The sequence below is a fragment of the Saccopteryx bilineata genome, chromosome 4 (genome assembly GCF_036850765.1).
Source record: "Saccopteryx bilineata isolate mSacBil1 chromosome 4, mSacBil1_pri_phased_curated, whole genome shotgun sequence".
NCBI lineage: Eukaryota > Metazoa > Chordata > Mammalia > Chiroptera > Emballonuridae > Saccopteryx > Saccopteryx bilineata.
The window spans coordinates 145,420,356-145,443,903 of record NC_089493.1 but is presented as its reverse complement, the minus strand read 5'-3'; the positions used below and the strand labels follow the sequence as shown (position 1 = coordinate 145,443,903).

The following is a 23,548-nucleotide window of genomic DNA, read 5'->3' as shown; positions in this document are numbered from 1 at the left end:
ACGTGATCCATCTCACTGTTTGACAACCCTTGTTCACTGGCCAAAAATGCCCTGCTCCTCTGTGAATTTCCTAGCATCAGGAATTTGGTCTTACTGACCTACGATCCCCAGTGCTTAGCACAATATTTAACACACATGTGCTTTATTAATGAATGAAGAAAAACAAAACATCAGGGGAACATCTTAATAAATTAGGGTAAATAAAACAGGTGAAAGAGGACACAACCACTACAAATGATAACAGTGGGAGACTACACAGCCATGTGGAGAGAGAATGGAGTAGGCTCAGTCAAAAGTATGTCAGTACAGGATAGCGTGTAACTATGACTGCAACTGTGGGGGAAATGCAGATGTAAAGTGTGCAACAGGAAAAATATGTTGGGGGTATTATTATGAATGATATAAATTTTAATTTTGTACTTAAGCTATCTTCTTGATATGGAAAAAGGGGGCGTGGTCAGCCCCAAGATGCCTCTTTATTCTTTTTGTCTTACTTTTATCAGTTTATTCTGTGTTTCAGAATTTAAGGTGTACTTTGGTGATATATGAGAAGAATATAATGACACACATTTTCAGTCATCTCCAAGACCCTCTCGTCCATTTTTAACCTGCTCTATGAGGTTGGCCTTTGTTGGTTTGTACTCTTTTCCAATGCCCTCTTTTACTAACAAAGGTTTCTTCTCTTTCTTTTTTGTGTCGATTGTTCATTAGGCTTTTCTTCTTTCATTTTACTGCTTCTTTCCTTCTGTTTTTCAATCACATTCTCAATGCTCACCACATTCTTCATCAAAAAGTACCATATTTACTCCCTCAGGAGCCACTGCTTTTATTTAAAAAAAAAAAAAGATAATAACAAACTGATGTCTTGCAACAGAGCTAGAGGCCAGCCCTATTGATTTTAGCAGGTTTGAGTGTTCACTTAAGTCTACAGCACCCCATTGCCTAGCAACATGGGCACCCAGAGCTTCAGGTTACTATAGCAATGGCTTCCTGGTGCAAGTGCTAGCTCACAGAAATGCTTGAGAGCAGAAACCACTTCAAAACTGGTGCTCCTAGGGTTTTTCTCCCCACTATATTCCTTGGCATTTGAAAAAGAGGGAAAAAAGGAGGGGATACTGAAAAGGAGAGCTTACTTACTTAAAGGACTAGACAATCAATTGCAATTTCTTTCATATGCAGGATCAAAAGAAGATTCTTCCCAACCAGCTCTCCTTGTTTATGCCTTGAATCTACCCCTACCCTCTTACTGACAGAACCTCTCTGGACTCTGACAATACAGACAAATTGGGAATGAGGCTGATTTGGGCTTCAAAGAGAGGCTGAATGTGCAGGCCCCTCCCTGGACCATGCATACAGGCTGCATTCCAAAGTCATGTTTAACAAAATTTAGCTTCTCTGTTGCTTATTTATTTAGCCTTGCATTTCACACTTGCACTAATAACTGAGACTTCACAACAATCTATTTCAGAGCAAGAATCAAGCTACTTAGAATTACTAGGCCACTGGGAGGTAAACAAATAAGTCTGGACCACAGGAAATAATGAACTGCCCTTTCTGTAACTCCCTCTGACCACAGGGGTCCTGTTGTTACAGCAGATCAACTTCATTGCTGTCATTTCTGGTAACACACAGTGTCAGCTTAGTTTCTTTGCTTTTCAGAAAGAGGAATCCTTCATTCCTTTTGCTAAAACACCGAGAGATGGGAAAAAAATGGTTCTCTTTTGCTCAGCAAAAGAAACAAAGGCAGGCGGTGCTTCTCAGAGGTCACATGTTAAGTGGGCACAGTAATCTCTGCAGGCCTTACTTCACAGGTCCTGGAGTTCTGCTCTGACTATAGCAGAGCCTTTTCATGGGCAACTGATCTGGCTATAATGCTGAAAATGAAACCACACATCCCTTTGAGTTTGGGGTGAAGTAAATTACCGTTTTCTCTGAAACTTCCTTCACATAGGAAAGCACAACCAGCTGATCACAGAGAGGTGCGAGACCACTGATGAAGAATTCGGTTTCAAACTGGGACACTGCAAACAAAAGGACATGAGATTCACCATTAATAGGAGCAAAAGCAGCATACAAAGGAAAGAACATGTCTACTCTGCACTCCAGACAGACTCACTTCAGAAATCTACACCAGGAGACACTCAACAGTAATCAGGACAAGAGAAGAATATCTAACCACCTCACTTGAAAATTTGTCACAAACCGAAAGCAAACATGGTCATAACAGCAACATGAACGATCACTGGGCCCAGCTAGCTTAAACTGGACATAGTTTAAAAAAACATAGTTAAATCCCATGAAAACCTAACGTAAACTACTATTAATAACAATAATAATTTCTTTATTATTATTTTTTTTAGCGAGAGATAGAGACAAAGAAAGGGACAGATAGGGACAGACAAGCAAGAAGGAGAGAGATGAGAAGCATCAAGTCTTCGTTGTGGCTCCTTACTTGTTCATTGGTTGCTTTCTCATATGTGCCTTTAACCAGGGGGCTCCACCAGAGCAAGTGACCCATTGCTTGAGCCAGTAACCTTGGGCTTCAAGTCAGCAACCTTTTACCTCAAGCCAGTGACTGTGGGGTCATGTCTATGATCCCATGCTCAAGCCAGAGAGCCTGTGCTCAAGACAGATGAGCCCATGCTCAAGCTGGTGATTTCGGGGCTCGAACCTGGGCCCTCTGCATCCTAGTCTGACACTCTACCCACTGCGCCACCACCTGGTCAGGCAACAATAATTTCTTAAAAATGCCTGAGTTTCAGTTGTTCACAATCAGGGCATTATAGCGGTATAAAAGCTAAGACTGGAGTAAGACGTGCCACATATATACCATGGAATACTAATCAGCCACAAAAAAAAGATGAAATGCTGCCATTTGTGACAACACGGAGGGACCTTGAGAATATTCCACTAAGCGAAATAAGTCAGACAGGAAAAACTATGAACCATATGATTTCACTCATATGTGGGACACAAAAATGAACTCACAGACATAGATAATAGCAAGGTGGTTACCAGAGGGAGGGGGGCGGGGGAGTCAAGGAGGATAAAAGGGAACAAATATACAGTATTGGAAAATGGTTTGACTTTGGGTGGTGGGCACGCAATGCAACACACAGATCATGTACCATGAAAATGTACACCTGCAACCTGTATGATCTTATTAACCAATGTCACCCCATTAAATTTAATGAAAATAAATTTTAAAAAATAAAATTGTGGTGAAATAAAAAAAAGGTCACAAGGGGTGAAGGAGAGGGAGGGAGTTGGGGGGAGGGTAGGGGCACAAAGAAAACCAAATAGAAGGTGACCGAGGATGATTTGACTTTGAGTGAGGGGTATGCAGCATAATCAAAGGTCAAAATAATCTGGAGATGTTTTCTCAGAACATATGTACCCTGATTTATCAATGTCACTGCCTTAAAATTAATAAAAATAAGATAAAAAAAAGGCCACAAGGAAAGGACACAAACAAGGAGAGCTATCTATAATTATGAAATGACAATTACTCCTTTTAACAACACTTAATATTTTATTTGAAGATCTAAAAGAGGAAAATGGAATAGATTACATTATGATAAAACTATTATTTAAATGAAATATAGGTCAAATAAAATAAATTTCTATCTTTTTAAAAATTATAAAGAACTATTATTGCATCACTTTAAGAAGTATATATGGTGAAGGGATTGAGATGTATAGATTGGTAGTTACAAAATACTCACGGGGTGTTAAAGTACAGCATAGGGGCTAGTTAATTATATTGTATGTATGGTGCCGGGGGGATCACTTTGTAAAGTATGTAATTGTCTAACCACTATGATGTAAACTTGAAATTGATACAAAATAATTATGACTGTCAAGTATATTTGAAAAATAAAATTTAAAAAGTAAAAAAAAAATGTTTAAATATATGTATTTACTTACAATACACCTTAGAGATCTATGGAAAGCTCAGTGGTCCTAGTACAAATGTCTGCTGAGGTCCAATGATAAACTACTGATAATAAGTGACTGTCTTCAGCAAGTAGATTGGGGTGGTCTGTTAACGGCACAGCAGTGGTGCTGGCAAAGATCTTTCAACAACCAGCACTGCACCTGAGATTCATTGGGATCGACCACATTTTCTACCAGTTTCTTGATTCAGATCTTCTCCATAGTTCTGTGGTAGTAACTTCAGATTTAGTGCCCTTCATACCTGGAGTACAGCCTCCCTCACCCTGATTGGATGAAAGGATTGCTGAGCTCTGGTTCATTCTGGAGGACAAAGCATTCCTAGACATGCTAGAAGAAGTAATTCAAGGAAAGTGACAAAGTGTTCTGTACACAGCCCTGACCCAGAAGGGAAGCTCGAGTTCTTGCTCGGCACTATCCAACAGAGTATCAAGCAGCCAACAATACAACTTCCATATGCAATTTAAAAATTTAAACTGTTCAGTACCCTTTTAAAGAGTAAAAAGAGGCCTGGCTTGTGATGGCGCAGTGGAGAAAGCACTGACCTGGAACGCTGAGGCCGCAGCTCGAAGCCCTGGGCTTGTCAGGTCAAGGCACATATGACAAGCAATGAACAACTAAAAGGAAGCAGCTATGAATTGATGCTTCTTGCTCCCCCATTCCCTCTCGCCTCTCTGATAAATCAATAAAAAAAAATCCTAAAAAAAAGTGAAATTTAAAAAATGATTTATTTAACACAACATATCTAAATAATACCCTTTTAACATTTAACACAAAACGAGGTAATCTACTTTCTTCACACTGTGTCATAGGAAAGCCTACATGAAGCACATCTGACTGTGCTGGCCACAGTTCACAGACCAACAGCACAAGTGGCTAGTGGCCACCGTACTGACAGCTTAGGTCTAAATGAACAAAAGATGTTTTCTGTGTCTTCAAACTCTAGTAATTTGACTCAACTCTATCTTAAAGGTGCACCTCATGGGTCACTACCTTCAGATACACACTATACTATTTTAATTTATAAGAATTTAAGTTTTCTTTGTAGTTTAAGAAAATTTTTCTTGAAATACTATTTTTGTTATTTATTCTAGGTTCTCATTTTGAAGGACTCTGATTTGTAGGTTGAATCATGTTTGCCTGTCTTCAGTATTTAGCACTTAATCGTAAATTTTTTCCTTTATTTTTTTAATTAAAATTTTCTTGTTTCTTATGCATTATCTTTGTGTCTATTTGCTTGTGTCCCTTCTCGTTTAATCTTTATTTCTGAAATTACCTTTTACTTATAATTATTTTCTGAGTTGTTACCTCACTTAAATTATTAAATTCTTATTTTTGTTATACTTTCACGCCTTGCTTCACTTCTTAAAAACGTCTTATAGCTTGTTCTAAACAGTAAATTACAGTTGCAATCTGTTTGGTGGGTGTTGTTTCTGGTGTGCTTTCATTGCCAAGGACGTTATACTGCTCCACAATCACTATTTCTTAAACCTTAATATGAGAACTGACCTTGCTACTTTTTTGGTCCTTGGCAGGAAGTGCCAGCGGCTCAACTTGTGACAGTTCACAGGGGGTTCTGGGATGCCCAAGCCCCTCCATCTAACTGCAACCCTGCACCCACGCATCTCAGAACGGTCTGTGGTCTTTTCCAGGAAACACTAGGCAGCTGTTCTGAAGTCCTCCTGAGCTCAAGTCCCCTACGTCCCTTGCTCCCCTTTGCTTTTTCTCACTCAGATGCTGATACCATAGCAGGTCTGTGGCTATTGGTTTTTCCCATCCACTTGTATCTGGGGGTTCTTAGGGCTATCTTGTCACTCAGTTTTGTTGTAAATATTGTCTATGGGTTTTTGGCTGTGATCCAGTTGTTCCATTTTTATGAGAGGACTCAGACAGACAGACAAATTATGTTGCCACTGCCACCATCTTCCCAGAATCCTCCAAGCACAAAATGTTAATAGATCAGTATTGTATATCAACTTTATATCAGCCAGGATGAAGTCAGCTTTATATAAATACATAAATACTGTTGGGCCATCAGTGGTGCATATGCTACCAGTTTCAGAATGATTGCTATGTGATGGACATAAAAATTAACAAGCTTTCTTGAACCATAACTTTTATATCTCTGAGGATTATCAACAACTTAAAGAATTACTGAGTCCCAATTAAGCATAAGACACTCTTCTAGAAGCATCAAGATGATGAAGACTCCTTCTCTGACTTAAAAGAGACTTGTGAAACTAGAAGCTAAAGAAATAACTAAAATACCACATACCAAGCAAAAATGGAAATAGGTATAAATCAAGAAACAGTACAAAGTAGGAAGCTTTATTTACATGGAGGGAGAATACAGGGGTAGAAACAGTGGCAATAAACATAACTATAAGCCCCTTAAGGGGGTGGTGGTGTTTATATCATGAGAGAAAACATTTCATTAAATATTCATTAGAAAAATTTTCATGAAAAATTTAATTAAAAAGGATTTTAAAAATAAATGTATATTAGAGGGTAAAAATTAAGATATTATTTAGGTCTGAATAAAAGACCTTCTTCCAAACAATTTCCAACTAGATTATCTCACTTAGTATCAGCATATTCAGATATATGAGATATTTAAATCAATATTCTTTTATTTATTTATTTTTTACAGAGACAGAGAGAAAGAGAGAGGGATAGATAGGGAAATACAGACAGGAATGGAGAGAGATGAGAAGCATCAATCATCAGTTTTTTGTTGCGACATCTTAGTTGTTCATTGATTGCTTTCTCTTATATGTGCCTTGACCGTGGGCCTTCAGCAGACCGAGTAACCCCTTGCTCAAGCCAGCGACCTTGGGTCCAAGCTGGTGAGCTTTGCTCAAACCAGATGAGCCCGCACTCAAACTGGCGACCTCGGGGTCTCGAACCTGGGTCCTCCACATCCCAGTCCGATGCTCTATCCATTGAGCCACCGCCGGGCCAGGCATCAATATTCTTGAGTATTACTTGTATCTCCACCAAATATTGGCTTACAGATATATTTTAGTGAGAAATACAATTATGAAATGCATTAATCTCTTCAGAATGATTTAGTAAATCCTTATTTATATCTTTCCAATTCTCTTTCAATTGATTTTATTGAACACAATAGGTTACTTTTCTGACTGTTAAAAGAAACCAGTTTTTCTTTCACTGAATAACTAAATATAATGGTGATATTAACAATAGCTCCAAGATAATAAATATTATGCTGGGAGGCAATATGGTAAGTGTTTTACAGACATTACCTTTTTTACCATAACAAGCACATCTCTATTTCAGAGGGGCTGATGCTCAGCAGGTTAAGTTGCTGGACTAGTCACTTGGGTAGAAGGTAGCAGAGGCAGGAATTTGAAGTCTTCCTTTTCCCAGTTATAAGTCACACTTGAAATCAAATCAGGACATAGAGATGCTCAGAAGTGCATCACAGTTAGAGAAGTGGAAGTTAAGGGCTTGACAACCCTCTGGTAGAGCTGCATGCATGTAGCCAGCCCGTCTTGAATTTGCTGTGCTCTGACAACAGCAAAAGCACCACAATATACAGGACTTGTGCTGCTTCTGAATTTTTGGTCCTTGTTTTCCCTTTGCTGGGTTCAAAATGCCCGCTAGCTAAATGTGATGCAGAAGGATTTGGTATCTTACTGAAGCCAAATAAAGTGATATCCTAAAGATTTTAGCTTCTATGATTCTTAAAAAGCAAACAAAAAAGGTTTTTCAAGCAACCTATAAATAAGAACAATTATCTTTAGTTGTCTTGTATTCACTTATGAAGAAGAATCAAGGCTCTTTTGTGATAATGCCTTGTTCCCAAGAGAACCTGACCCCTTGGTCACCAGATAGTAGTATTTCATAATCAACTGATATAACATCCACATACTTTTCAATAAGCTTGAACACTGTAAGCATGACCACAGATCTAAGACAATACATTCAGAAATTACAACATTCCAACATCTTCAGGATTGCACTTTGAAGCAGATATACTTAAGTAAAAGTGACTTCACAGAGCCTTACATCAGCAGATTCTGGAGAAGTCCTAACATGACGTAAAAGACAAGAGAGTGGCTAATGGACAAAGCAGCAGAAACACTCAGCTAAGGAGGTGACAGTACATATAAGTCAAAACCATTTAAAACAGGTTTAGTGTGCAATTTAGTTCCATATTTTCTAATCAATATTCAGCATAATTCTGTGTTAAATTAAGCATTTACTAAACTTCAGCACTCATGAAGTAGCACCGAGGAGGAGTGAACTTGTGAGTAGCTAACAACACACTGCTTAGAGCAGTTAAGTACCCTGATGTTGTATGGAGATTATCCATAGACTCTATAATCTTCATAAAACATCAGGGTGGTTAACTCCTCTGTGGACCAGCACAAAATTTCTGGTGGACTGGCACGGGTCCAGGGGCCAGCACCTGAAAACCACTTAGACAATAGAAAAGGTTCTGATATGTCAAAAGGCTCAAACCAAACAGTTATACTTTAATTTGTTATAGGCTATTTAAAAAAGAAAAGACAAGTATTGACGAGAAGGTGGAGAAGTTGGAACCTGTGCACACTGTTTATGGGAATGCATAACAATGCAGCTGCAATGAAAAAAAATATGAAAATTCCATAATTGAAAATAGAACTACTACAGGATCTGGGCATATATCCAAACAGTTGAAATCATGATCTTGAAGAGGTATTAGCACTCCCATTATTGTAGCACTCACAACAGCTAAGATATGAAAACAACCGAAATGTCCATCCACAGAGGAATGAATAAAGAAAATGTGGTGTATACATACAGTAAAACATTACTCAGCCTTAGAAAAAGAAGAAAATACTACAATATACAACAATATGAAACTGGACAACTTTATGCAAAAATAAGCCAGTCACAGAAAGACAAATATTGCATGATTCTGCTTATATACATTTACTTTTTAATTTTTTATTATTTATTTTTAAGGTAAGAGGAAGGGAGTGAAGCAGACTCCAGCATTTATGCAACCAGGATCCACCCAGCAACCTCATCTGAGGCCAATGCTCAAGTACTGAGCTATTTTTAGCATCTGAGGCTATTGTGCTCTGACCAACCTAACCAATAGAGCCACTGGCTGTGGGAGGGGAGAAGGGAGAGAAGGGGAAAGGAAAAGAAGGGGGAAAAGGAGGAGGAGAGGAGCAGATGGTTGGCTCTCTCCTGTATGCCCTAACTGGGAATTGAACCCGGGATGTTCATAAGCCAGGCCATTGCTCTATTCACTGAGCCACCAACCAGGCCGATATATAGTATTTAAAACAGTGAAATTCATAGAATCAAAGTGTGGAACAGTAGCTACAAAGGGCTCGGAGGATGGAAGGAAAGTGGGCATTGCTAATCAACAGGCATAAAGTTTTAGTTACACTAGATGAGTAAGCCCCAAGATATGCTGCATAACACTGTGCCTATGATTAACAATATTGGCCTGGCCTGTGGTGGCACAGTGGATAAAGCATCAACCTGGAATGCTGAGGCCACCAGTTCAAAACCCTGGGCTTGCCTGGTCAAGGTATATATGGGAGTTGATACTTCCTGCTCCTCCCCTTCTCCTCTGTCTTTCTCTCTTTCTCCTCTCTAAAATGAATAAATAAAATCTTAGAAAAACAATACTGTATTATACACTCAAAAATTTATGGGCCCTGGCTGGTTGGCTCAGCGGTAGAGCGTCGGCCTGGCATGCGGGGGACCCGGGTTCAATTCCCGGCCAGGGCACATAGGAGAAGCGCCCATCTGCTTCTCCATCCCCCCACTCCTTCCTCTCTGTCTCTCTCTTTCCCTCTCGCAGCCAAGGCTCCATTGGAGCAAAGATGGCCTGAGCGCTGGGGATGGCTCCTTGGCCTTTGTCCCAGGCGCTAGAGTGGCTCTGGTTGCGGCAGAGCGATGCCCCGGAGGGGCAGAGCATCACCCCCTGGTGGGCAGAGCGTAGCCCCTGGTGGGCGTGCCAGGTGGATCCCGGTTGGGGGCATGCGGGAGTCTGTCTGACTGTCTCTCCCCGTTTCCAGCTTCAGAAAAAAAAAAAAAATTATTAAGAGGGTAGATCACATGCTAAGTGTTCTAACCACAATAAAATAAAAGTTAAAAGATAAATGAATACTTTTAGAGACCAATAACCTTTGAATTACCTTGATTCATCAACTACACTTAGGTCATACATTAAAAAATAGCAAATGACCTCTTGTTCTTTTTCAAAATATTAAAAGGATCATATCACAGCATGGATTTGGCTCCCTTTCCTTAGAAATAAACCTGACAGCCATCCAAGACAACTATGTTTGTTCCCTAACCATCTGAAGAGAAACAGTGAAGGGCTATCAATCCCAGGATAAAACAACAGGAAATACCATTTTTACTTCTCCATATGAGATACTTCTCTGAAACAAAAATAGAAGAACAAATCTACTGTACTTCCATGTCCTTTGGCTGTTTGACTAAGATGTGAGCAGACATCACTGGTATGTTAAAATAGGTCTTTGGATTCTAGTGAATTTCTACCCCTCCAGTTATTATTTAAATGTCTGGAACAAGCCTTGGTCCTTCTCACCAGCTCCTCTGGCTACAGACAGGGCCAGGACTTAGGTGGAAGGACTGCATAGGAAGAATGGAAGACACAGGGATTATGAGCAACAGATGTGAAACAAGCCATACCTGAGTTCAAGCGTTGCCTTCTTTGCTTATGAATGTAATCACATTGAGCGGGTTACTTAATCCTTCTAAACCTCAGCTTCTTCAATAAAATGGGCTAACAACCCCTACCTATTGGGATCACTGTGAAGATTAAATGGAAGTCTATTTGTAATGTATTTAGCAAGTGCTTGGTGGTTATTCTTATAAAAGGGATAAAATCTATTTGTTACCTCAGATTTCTTACCACTACTTTTTATGGAAAAACTTTATTAATTCCAGTAACAATAACAAATAATTTAGTCTCAAGCAGTGAATGGAAAACAGTTCGTATTTTGAGGAGGAATGGAAAGACATGTAATAAAGCAAGTATAGTAAAATATTAATGCAGAATCCAAGAGGTGAGTATATAGGTGCTCACTATCAAATTCTTTACCTTTTTGTATGTTTCAATTTTTTCATAATAAAATGTTGGGGGAAAAATCAGTGCAGAACAGAGAAACTAACAAACTATAGACAGTCAGAATGAATTATAACAGAACAGAAACCATACAAAGCTAGATCCTTAAGCAAACTACTTTGAACAATACCCGAGCTGTCCTGAGTCCTGGTGACAAAGACTACCACGTAGCCTATGTCATGCACAGGAGAGCTGTCCCACTGCTGGAACCTGCATATCTCAGTCATAACAGTAACAAGAGGGATGAGAGACACATTTAAATCTTTTTTTTTTTTTTCTTCTTTTTTTAAGCTGGAAACGGGGAGAGACAGTCAGACTCCCGCATGCGCCCGACCGGGATCCACCCGGCACGCCCACCAGGGGCGACGCTCTGCCCACCAGGGGGCGATGCTCTGCCCCTCCGGGGTGTCGCTCTGCCGCGACCAGAGCCACTCTAGCGCCTGGGGCAGAGGCCAAGGAGCCATCTTTGCTCCAATGGAGCCTTGGCTGCGGGAGGGGAAGAGAGGCAGAGAGGAAGGGGGGGGTGGAGAAGCAAATGGGCGCTTTTCCTATGTGCCCTGGCCGGGAATTGAACCCGGGTCCCCTGCACGCCAGGTAGACGCTCTACCACTGAGCCAACCGGCCAGGGTCGAGACACATTTAAATCTAAGAAAGACATTTATATCACAGCTCTCCACCACACAAACAGATCTTCCATTTCTGGGTCATTGTTTTCCTAATCAAGAGAAGGACATGCTAAATTCTGAGTCAGAGTGGATCAACTGACACTGCTTACTTAAAGTGAAAAAAGATGTCCAGTTTTTTCATCCCTCTTTCTTCATGGATTCTTTTTTGTTTTTTGTTTTTTGTTTGTGGCAGAGACAGAGAGAGGGACAGACAGGGACAGACAGGAAGGGAGAAAGATGAGAAACATCAACTCTTTGTTGTGGTTCCTCAGTTGTTCGATTGATTTCTCATATGTGCCTTAACGGGGGGGGGGGGGGGGGGGGAGACGACGACGACGACGACTACAGCAGACTGAGTGACTTCTTGCTCGAGCAAGCGACCTTGGGCTCAGGCTGGTGAGCCGCACTCAAACTGGCACCTCGGGGTCTCGAACCTGGTTCCTCCGCATCCCAGTCCAATGCTCTATCCACTGCTCTATCGCCTGATCATTATACATAGATTCTCACATAGTTTTTTTCTTGTTTTTTTTTAAACAAACTTCTGTTTGAAATAAAGACTAGGAAGTCAATCATAAACTCCCTGCATGTAAGTCATCAAGTCATCTGCCCTTGGAAGTAGAAACACAGAAAATGATATACAAATATTGGCTTCGATTCCCACCAACATAATATCAACTCTCAAACTACCATTCCATTAAGCTCATACAAGACTTTGGTGAAAAGTACCAGAGGGTTAAGGAGTCCTATGAGAACAGAGTAGATCCAAGTTAAGTTAAAATAAGTAAGGCAGGCATGGATTACAACCTACTTTTAGCAACGTAACTTGAAAGAAGAAATTACTTCAAAAAAGCCTTATGTATAGAAAATATCTTCATGGGTTGAGGATTAGACAGTAATCAGTCTTTCTTATTATTACTATTACTTTTCATTTACAAAAGTAAATTAGTATTCTACTGAGAGGAATAACTTGTGTGTTGTTTCTGAGATTCTAACTTAAAAGAAGAGTTATAAACATCTAGCTTTTAAGAAATGTATAATCACAGATACCTCTATATTCTCAAGGTGTTCTTACTTCATTTCCTCAAGAACAGCAGAATACACTGTTCAGGGCTAAAGCAAATTGTAATCCATACCTCCTAATATTTCTCTTTTCCTTTATCCTAGTCAAGAACTTATCTAAACCACTTTGCCTCCTGCTGAGGAAATGGTTTATATTATTAAAGGTTTGCTCTCAAGAGGAGAAAATATGGTAGTGAACCACTAACCATAGTAGTAAAATGTCAGTAATGTGATATTGTTATATTAAAGCATAGTGTATAATATAGTACAGATAAACTACACTTTAATAACGTGATCCCAGGGCTCCAGGTTTGCTACTGGGGCAGCTATTAGCAGTCACAAAGCTGGGATGGAAGTGTGCATGGTGATAATAACCATGATGACTCAGTGAGCACCTGTCTGCCAAGCATTGTGTGACAGGCGTTGTTTATGTCATGTCTAATTCTTGCAACCACCTACAAAGGTAGGCGTTATCACCTCCAGGTTTTTCTAGCTGAGAAAAGTAAAGGAACCTTATCAAGAAGATCCTATCCATTTTAACGCCATGGTAGTGAGATGTTGGGAAAGATATTGATGTCCCAAGCCCCGTTTTTCTTTTTTTGTTTTTTAATAACTTTATTTTTTTTAATGGGGTGACATCAATAAATCAGGATACATATATTCAAAGAAAAAACATATCCAGGTTATCTTGTCGTTTTTCTTAATCTAAGGAATGAGACGCATTCTACCTGCCTTCAAAGGGCTGCTGTGAGAATAAAGTGAATTAATGCAGGTAAGACATATAGCATAATGCTCCATACCTCTTACATGAATAATAAACAACTAATGTGATAGCAACCATATTGTTATACCTTCCTGGACATTTCTACATCCTTAAATATTTCCAGAGTTCTTATCTTTTTCCCTCTAATACTTATCTCTCAGGAAACTATGCATTGAAATGTTCAAAGATTTTTCCCCCCAGCCCAGCAAGCAAGAGGAGAACAAAAGGGAAGATAGAGATAATAAAATAATTACCTTTATCTTAGAGTTAGAAGTCTTCTCTATCATCTTGTTCCTCAGTTTTTCTCAGTACCATTATATTCTGCATATACCTATTCTGTCCACATGCTGAGCAATCTGAACTATGTATTTATGTATGCATTTACCCTTCTAAAGCAAAGTTATTCAAACCCTACCACCAACAGCTAGCTGATTTCAAGTTCAAAATATCCCAGATTTAAATGCCATAACCAGAGTAGCCATGTGGGTAATATATGTCTTTCTCAGTTTTTAGAAATATAGTCATGGGCAAATGATTTATCTCAGCTTCACTTTGCTATAATGATCCGCCAAATGTCTATTCCCCATTCATCATCCAATGGGCAAATGAAAATTTCAGCTGCCTTGTCAAAATAGCAAAAGTTTTCTTTTTTTCTTTTTTTGTATTTTTCTGAAGCTGGAAATGGGGAGAGACAGTCAGACAGACTCCCGCATGCGCCCGACCGGGATCCACCCGGCATGCCCACCAGGGGCGACGCTCTGCCCACCAGGGGGTGATGCTCTGCCCCTCCGAGGCGTCGCTCTGCCGTGACCAGAGCCACTCTAGTGCCTGGGGCAGAGGCCAAGGAGCCATCCCCAGCGCCTGGGCCATCTTTGCTCCAATGGAGCCTTGGCTGCGGGAGGGAAAGAGAGAGGCAGAGAGGAAGGAGGGGTGGGGGTGGAGAAGCAAATGAGCGCTTCTCCTATGTGCCCTGGCTGTGAATCAAACCCGGGTCCCCTGCACGCCAGGCCGATGCTCTACGGCTGAGCCAACCGGCCAGGGCCAGCAAAAGTTTTCTTGCCACACAAATGTGTCTCCTATTACTCTCAGTTCTAAATAGTATAAAAACAGCTCTAATCTATTTGTTTAATTGACAAAAGTCAGTCAGCTTTCATCTTTCCTATCTCAATTTAACTTCTGCACTGAGTTATAAACTAAGCTGTAGAAGAAAATAGAATGTCTCCTGACCCATGGTGGCGCAGTGGGATAAAGCGTCGACCTGGAACACTGAGGTCGCCAGTTCGAAACCCTGGGCTTGCCCAGTCAAGGCACATATGGGAGTTGATGCTCCCTGCTCCTCCCCCTTCTCTCTCTCTCTCTCTCCCTCTTTCCTTCTCTCTCTCTCCTCTCTGAAAATTAAATAAAGTCTTTAAAATAAAAAAAAAAGAAGTAAATGGAATGTCATCCCAGGCACACTTCTCCTGACCAGTTCTTTCCCAGAGTCACTGATTCATTCATCACAATATTATGCAGCACCTACTATGTGCCAGGCCTTCTGCAGGTCCCTGAGACAAAAACACTGAGCAAAAACACACCAAGCGTGTACTCTGAAGGAGGCTACAGTTCCCTGGAAAAGACAGAAATGCAATGAATAATCTCAGTCACGGCAACTGAAACAAGTGCTGCAGAGAAGAGTGTTCCACAGGGGAGCACATGACCTAGGAGGCAGGTCCAGTGGGCTTTCTCAGGAAAGCTGTACTTGAACTGAGTGTGATCAAGAATGATTAGGGTCAATGAGGTAAAGAGACAGGAAGCATACTGCAGACAGAGGTGAGAAGGAGAATGGACCGGTGACCAGCAGCCTTGTGGCTGCTGCACAGAGACTGAGGAGAAGCGTGGCCGAGGCTGGCGAGGCAGGTGAGGGCTGACATAGCACCTGCGGTCATGTCCAAGGCTTTCATTTTAAACTAAGAACAATGGGAAGAGCCAAAGGGTGCTGATTTGTATTTTGACTGCTCTGGGGAGAGTAGGTGACAGTAGTTTACAGCGTAAGGAGATCAACCAGTTTGGAGGCTGCTGCAGTGGTGCAGAAAAGAGTGCGGCAGGCTGCACCAGCCCAGGAACAGTGAACACGAACGTTCAGAAGAAGCTGCATGTTGACAGGACGGGTGCCAGTGCTGTGCTGGGAGCTGTACAGGCATGAACTCTTGGAATTCTTACATGCAGAATGCGAGACGAGCATTCTTTTCCACATTTCATAGACAGGATGACTGAGGCAGGTAGAAATTTGTCCAAAATCCAGGAGATAAACAACCGGAACCCAAACCAATGGTTATGCAACTTCAAAGTCAACTGCAACATTATTGTGTAAAACTGAGAAATAGTTAGAAAAAAGGGTCTTTATAGTGAAGTTGCAAAACCTAAAACAAAAGTTTCTTGACCTATTTCATTAAGGTCCCAGGCGAATAGGGCTAAAGAACATGGCGCACTTCCTGTTAACAAAATGGAGTCCCCTTTGCAGTTTCATACTTAGAAGAGGCGTACCTATTTCAACATAGCGACTGGGCAAGTCCCTCATCTCACTGGCATGCCGTTCCTTCACTGAGCATATCTGGAAAACAAATTCACAGATTATTTTATTCATTCGATGGAAAACTCTTCTAACATTTTAAATTAGCACGTAGCACGATGATGGAGGCACACATCTACCCACTGACTAAATGACAAAAATTAACTTCAATACATGGAGCAATTGTTACTTATATTCTTCAACATTATTCTTCAATAAAGTCTTATTCAAAGACCAAAAAATCCAAAAAAACTATAATATAGTTTTATGATGTTTCCAATGACCCATTCTCTGCAACTCTGCATAAGAGCTACTTCTTTCATCATACAAATAAAGCTCTGGCAGAAGTGCATATCCAAAAACGCCCAATGGCTAACTCAGGCCACATTCACACTAGGTCTTGTGATTCTGACTACATATTAGTAATTTATTTTACTGTTGTTAAATAATACTTTGCAAACAGTGGCACATGCTCTTCAAACTACAGGCTGGTCCAGGCCTATTTTTTCAAGCTCTGTAAGCTAAGAATAGGTTTGTTTGTTTTTTACATTTTTAAAGGCAAGGGAGGAAGGGAGGGAGAAAGGGAGGGAGGAAAGGAGAAAGGGAGAGAAGGAGGGAGGGAGGGAAGGACTATTCAGCAGAAACAGAATGTAGCCTGGGCCCTGGCTGGTTGGCTAGTGGTGGAGCGTCGGCCTGGCGTGTGGAGGTCCCGGGTTCAATTCCCGGCCGGGGCACACAGGAGAGGCGCCCATCTGCTTCTCCGCCCCTCCCCCTCTCCTTCCTCTCTGTCTCTCTCTTCCCCTCCCGCAGCCAGGGCTCCCTTGGAGCAAAAGATGGCCGGGCGCTGGGGATGGCTGCTTGGCCTCTGCCCCAGGCGCTGGGGTGGCTCTGGTTGTGACAGAGCGACGCCCCAGATGGGTGGAGCATCGCCCCCTGGTGGGTGTGCCGGGTGGATCCCGGTGGGGCGCGAGTCTGTCTGACTGCTTCCCAGCGTCCAGCTTCAGAAGGGTGCCAAAAAAAAAAAAAAAAAAGAAAGAATGTAGCCTGTAAAATCTAAAATATTTAATACCAGCCCTTTACAGAAAGTTTGCCAATCCCTGTTTTAAATTATACATATACAGTTTGGATATCTATATGTGTGGGCATATTTATATGTCACTCACACACACAACACATAATTGTTTTAGGGTGATTAAGACTATGGAGATACACATCTATATATTTTTTGTATACACATTATTTTGTATATATATATACATATATTTTACTATATTTTCTAAAGTAAATATATTCTATTTTGTAACAAGACACCAAGTATTTGTGTAAGTTCAGCCATGGGGCTAAAAACAATCTAAAGTTAAATACTAATTCTACCCATTTTTGTCAGAAATCAGGTTTTTTCTTTGTTCTTTAGATAGTATTTATTGTGTTCTTTTATATCTGCTACCCTAAGTATCTCTCCAATACAGAAAATTCTAGCCTGACCAGGTGGTGGCGCAATGGATAGAGTGTCAGACTGGGATACAGAGGAATCCAGGTTCAAAACCCCAGGTCGCCAGCTTGAGCGCAGGCTCATCCGGCTGGAGTACAGGCTCACCAGCTTGAGCACATTGTCACGGGCTTGAGTGTGGGATCACAGACATGACCCCATGGTTGCTGGCTTGAGCCCAAAGGTCACTGGCTTGAGCAAGGGGTCATTTGCTCTGCTATAGCCCTCCAATCAAGGCACAGATGAGAATGCAATCAATAAACCACTATGGTGCCGAGAAGAAGAATTGATACTTCTCATTTCTCCCCTTCTTGTCTGTCCCTATTTGTTCCTCTCTGGCGCGCGCGCGCACACACACACACACACAGATTTCTAGAATATAGAAAAACCCAGAGGGAAAAGAATAAATGCTATTCATTATCTCGGCACTGTGAACACCATTAACCATCTTTTTAAAAAAATCTTTTATAAACCTAAGAATATAGCACAAATAATTTAATATAGAACTTAAATATTCTTCCACAATTCTCTAATGTCTTCCTAGTATTTCATTATGAGTGTACTATAATTTACTTAATTGGTCCCATTTTAGATATTAGGTTTTTTGCTTCTATCTATCTATGTAAGCAATAGTACTATCAACATAGTTGGAACTTTTGAACTTTTGTTCTCTTGGGCTAAATTCCTAGAAGTAGAATGAATAGGTCAACGGGTGTACACATGTTATAAGATTTTCTCTGGTTTATTTAATGTACACATCCAAGCTGCTGTCCAGAAGTGATCGGCTATTTTCTCCCTTGATTGTTTTTCACCATTTGTCTCCTGTCCATATCAGATGATCTCCTCTCTATTTCCCCAATGTTCACAATTTCCTTCTCCTTTTGTTAGACTTTTAATATTATATGTTATTTACTCTTCTTTTATACTTACTCTATTGCCCCATATATAAGATGCACCCATTTCCAAAAAAAAAAAAATTGGGGTCTAAAAACTGGCTGTGTCTTATAGAGTAGTTGTAGATTTTTTTAACTTGCATTTCCCGCTTCTTCTGTGCTTGTTTTTGGGCTCATTGTTGCAGATTTTTTACTTGCATTTCCTGCTTTTTCAGGCTTGTTGCTTTGTGCTAATTGTTTTGAACTTGTTACTGGTATATTACAGTAAGTTACAATTTGCCACATTCTGCCCAGAAATGGCTCAGAAAAGATTTTTGTACAGTGCTGAATTCAAGTTGAAAGTGATCCAGTTTGCAAAAGTGAATGGAAATCGTGCTGCTGAACATAAATTTGGTCCTATTTCAACTGAGAAATCAATCTGAGACTGGCTATGTGAAGAAGAAACCCTACTGAAAACACCACGGCAGAAGAACGTCATGAGAGGCAAATCAGAAAAATGGCCTGGTTTAGAGAGGGAATTAAGGATATGGATTGAAGAGCAAAGGGCAATTGGAATTCCTGTGTCCACAAAGATGGTTCAGCATGAGGCAAGAAGAATTGCTGATGAAAAAGAAGTTACTGATTTCAAAGGAGGACACAATTGGTGTTTCAGGTTCATGAAACAGAATAGACTAAGCAGGCATACACACACCAGACTTGCCCAAAAGATGCCTGAAGCTATGAGCAGAAGGTCCTTGAATTTCCTCGTTTTGTCATTCGATGTCAGAAGACACATCAATTTGAGGTGAGACAGATTACAAGTAAGGACGAAGTCCCCCTTCAATTTGATGTCCCAAGTGATAGAACTGTTGATAAGAAGGGGGTAAAACTATAACTGTGAAGACAAATGGACATAAAAAGAGCCATTATACACTTGTTCTAGCTTGTTGTGCTGACAGAACCAAGTTGCCTTCTATGCTGATTTTCAAACACAAAACAATACCAAAAGAAAACATTCCTCGAGCAGTGATTATCCATGTTCATGACAAGGGTTGGATGGATCAGGATGGGATGAAGATCTGGTTTGATAAAGTTTGGAGAAGACCAGGATGGCTCTTATGCAAACCTGCCCTATTGGTGCTTGATCAGTTCAGGGTACACATAAGAAAAAACACAAAGAAGATTGCTGCAGAGCAAAAACAACACTTGTAGTCATATCTGGAAGCTTGACATCCCAGCTCCAACCACTTGATGACAGCATTAACAGACCCTTCAAAGCTGCCATGAGAGACAAATGATGGAACCAATGGATGAAGTCTTCTGGGGACAATTTGGCACCAGTCAGAAGAGTGAAGAAACCAACTATAGGAGAAATTTGTACCTGGGTGAAAAGATCCTGGGATAATATCAAGATTGAGATCGTTGTCAAGTCATCTAAGAAGTGTGGCATTTCAAATGCCATAGATGAAACTGAGGACGAGGCAATATATGAAGACAGTGATTCGTCATCAGACACAGATGAGTACAAGCTAAGGGATGAGAGTTTTGACCATGATGAAGAGCTGTACAAATTTTATGATGAATAAAATTTGAGTTCAATAACTTTATGTAATACTTTTTTTTTTTAAATTTCAGGTCCCAAAATTAAGGTGTGTCTTATACATGGGAATATCTTCTACATGGGAGCGTCTTATACATGAGGAAATACAGTACTAGGGAAAATACTAAATTGTCTAAAAGGAATGTTTCACAATGACAAATGAACTACCATTTTAATGTACTAATAAAAGTACACAGAGTAATGTTTCAAAGGGTATGCAATATAAAAATAGAAAGTAGGAATATGTGTGTGTGTATAGCTATTGATATGAAAAAAGATATGTAGGTTATGATTATTAAACTAGCTTTTATTAACTCAAAATGTGACAATGTAAACCTACATTTGCCCACTCGAGTGTGTGTGTGTGTTTATAATATTAACTAGTATTTTTTGAGCAATACTGAACACTGTTCCTAAATTAAGGGCTTTGTAAAACAGACACAGCTCTTTTCTTAGGAAGATTATGGTACAATGAGGGAGACACACAAGTAAGGCATTTTACTCAAGTATGGTGGGGAAGTGCAGAAGTAAGGTGCAGGGGCATGTCCAGACTGGGGGGGGCACTTCCTGGAAGCGAACTAATGCCAAGCCAAACTGTGTTGCCCTTGCCGCCATGCCGTTCTGAAGACAAGGACATAGGCATTCCTGTCAACAAGGTCATGGTCCGAGCTCTTCTTCCAGCAGCTGTGTCATAGATGGGTAGCAGCAAGTGCAAGTGGGTGAATACCAAAGTGCTACCCTAAGCTCATGTCCTGCGTAAGAGCAGATCAGTGACTTCAAGAGCCCTTTAAATTCAGAGGTAGTCTCTGACCCATGAACACTAAAATGCTCCATCCAACTTTCTCCTCCAGCTCTCCCCTTATATGTCTAATGGGCATCTCAGATGGAAACACACAAAACAACTCCCTTCTAAGTATTTTTCATTAGCAGTCTTTCCCATTTCAGTAAAAGGTAGCTTCATGTACTAGTTCCTCAGGTTTGACTTCTTTTTCTTACATGCCATATTCAACCATGAACAAATACTGTGGAGTCTACCCTCAAAGTTACAGTGTGTCCGTAAAGTCATGGTGCACTTTTGACCGGTCACAGAAAAGCAACAAAAGACGATAGAAATGTGAAATCTGCACCAAATAAAAGGAAAACTCTTCCAGTTTCTGTAGGATGATGTGGCAGCATGTGCGCATGCACAGATGATGACATAACACCGTGTATACAGCGTAGCAGCCCACGGCCATGCCAGTCGAGATGTGGATGGTACAGAGGAAAGTTCAGTGTGTTCTGTGGCTCGCTAAATTCGAATCCGTGACCAAAGTGCAACGTGAATATCGGCGTGTTTATAATGAAGTGCCACCACATAGGAGTAACATTACTTGGTGGGATAAGCAGTTGAAGGAAACCGGCAGTTTGGTGGAGAAACCCCATTCTGGTAGGCCATCAGTCAGTGACGAGTCTGTAGAGGCTATATGGGATAGCTATCTAAGGAGCCCTAAAAATGTCTGTGTGTGAGCCCACATCAAACTGCACTGAATAGGTATGAAACTGGGAGGGTTTTCCTTTTATTTGGTGCAGATTTCACATTTCTATCGTCATGTGTTGCTTTCCTGTGACCGGTCAAAAGTGCACCAGTCATTCCTTGCCAACTCCACCAGCTGATCCAAGACACCACGTTTCACTGACGTTACTGGAATAGCCCCTACCCAGCCTCCACTCTTCCTGCATCTTTGCTATTTAGCTCCACACAGCAACCAGAGATCCTTTTAAAATCCAAGTTAGATAACAAACTCCACTGCTCAAACCCTCTTCTGGCTTCACAACTCATTCTAATTAAAAGCCAAAGATTACAAAAAGGCCTGTGAGCCCCCACATGATCAGCTCCACCACAACATACCCAAATACCTCTCTCTCTCTCTAGTGTCACTTTCCATCCCTCTCCTCCACACCAGTGTCATCCACTCTGGCATGATGGCTTTCTTTACATTCCACAAAGTATGTCAATCACACTCTTGCCTCAAGGATTCTTCCCTGGCTGCTCCCTCTGCTGACCCCTCCCCTATTGCTACATGCCTCCCTCCCTCCAGATCTCTGCCCAGAAGACACATGAGTTATGAGATATCTTCCCTAATCCAACATAAATTAAGTGGCAATCACCCCCGATCCCTGTCCTCATTTTCTTTTTTAACTATTCCCCTTGACATTCACCACCAACAGGTCATGTTTATTTACTTGTCCATTTCCCCTCATTAGAATAAATACAAAATTGCCCACAGAGGGAATTCACCCATTTATTTATTTATACATCTGTGATACTAGAACAATGCCCCACACATCACAGGAACTTGCTAAATACTGCCCTGGGAATGAATGAATGAATGAATGAATGAATGAATGAATGAATGAATGAAATGGTTAGTTCTAATACACTTTACTACAAAGTGGTGGTTGTGTCTCCCTAATAAGACTGCTCTCTCACAGAAAATCAATTACGTCCTATCTTCTCTTCCCTTAACAGAACACAGTAAGATTCTCCACTGAATAGTATTTAACATATTCCAATCTGAGTTTGAAGAAGAGGAATCCCAATAAAATGAAACATCTGACATTAAAAAACTTGAGTTGGATTGCAATCGGGGCACCAAGTGCAGAAGTTTCCCATGGCTGCTGTAACAGACTCCCACAGCCCTGGCAGTTTACAGCAAAAGAAATGAACTCTTTCCTAGTTCTGTGGGCCAAAAGCCTGAAGCCAGTTTCACTGGGCCACAATGAAGGTGTTGAGTAAGACTGCACTCCTTTCAGAGGCTCTAGAGAAGAATCTGGAATCCTTGCTTCCTCTAGCTTCTGGGGGCTGCCAACATTCCTCAGGTGTGTCACTCCACTCCGGTGCCTCCATGGTCACACTGCCCTCCCCTCTCTGTGGCAGCACTGCCTCTTAAGAACACATGTGACTGCACTGGGGGCACTCCCAGAAAACACAACATATTCGCCCCATCTCAATGTCCTTAATTAACCACACCTTTCACCACTTTCTTACCATATAAAGAAATGTTTCCAGGTTGCGGGAATTATTACTACTTGCTCTCTTTGGGGGTCATTCTTCAGCCTAATAGTATTTCTTATAGAAATCAGTAAACTTATATGACCCTACCGGCAGGATTTTCTTATTTTTCACCAAAATAAAAATCACAACTTTAAAACAACAAAAGCCACTTGGTCCATTAGAACTTTAAAAATATCAACCATGTACTTTTTTAATGAGTACTGACGCACATGGGATAGGAAGACTGGGAATCACTCTTTTTATCCTAAACTTTGGGAACAACTTCCTTCCTGTTATAGCTAACGTGACCAGACTACGTTCACTCAACAGCATGAAAACAATTAGTGCATGTTCAATTAAGAGAGAAAGAGAACCTGAATCATATCAACCTCAGAGCCAAGAGGACCTAACCTCAAACAAAATAAGCTTGTTTGGTAA

At 40.8% G+C, this 23,548-nt stretch overlaps 1 protein-coding gene across 1 annotated transcript in view; it reads right to left on the bottom strand.

The window, feature by feature from the left end:
- Positions 1-23,548, bottom strand: part of VPS41 (VPS41 subunit of HOPS complex) — a 281,951-nt gene that overhangs the window by 101,075 nt on the left and 157,328 nt on the right. Inside the window, exons 10-11 of the mRNA XM_066272129.1 lie at positions 16,091-16,157; positions 1,924-2,021 (exon numbers count right to left, since the gene is read on the bottom strand). Of these exons, the coding sequence (XP_066128226.1) occupies positions 1,924-2,021; positions 16,091-16,157 (165 nt within the window). The remainder of the gene's footprint in view (positions 1-1,923; positions 2,022-16,090; positions 16,158-23,548) is intronic.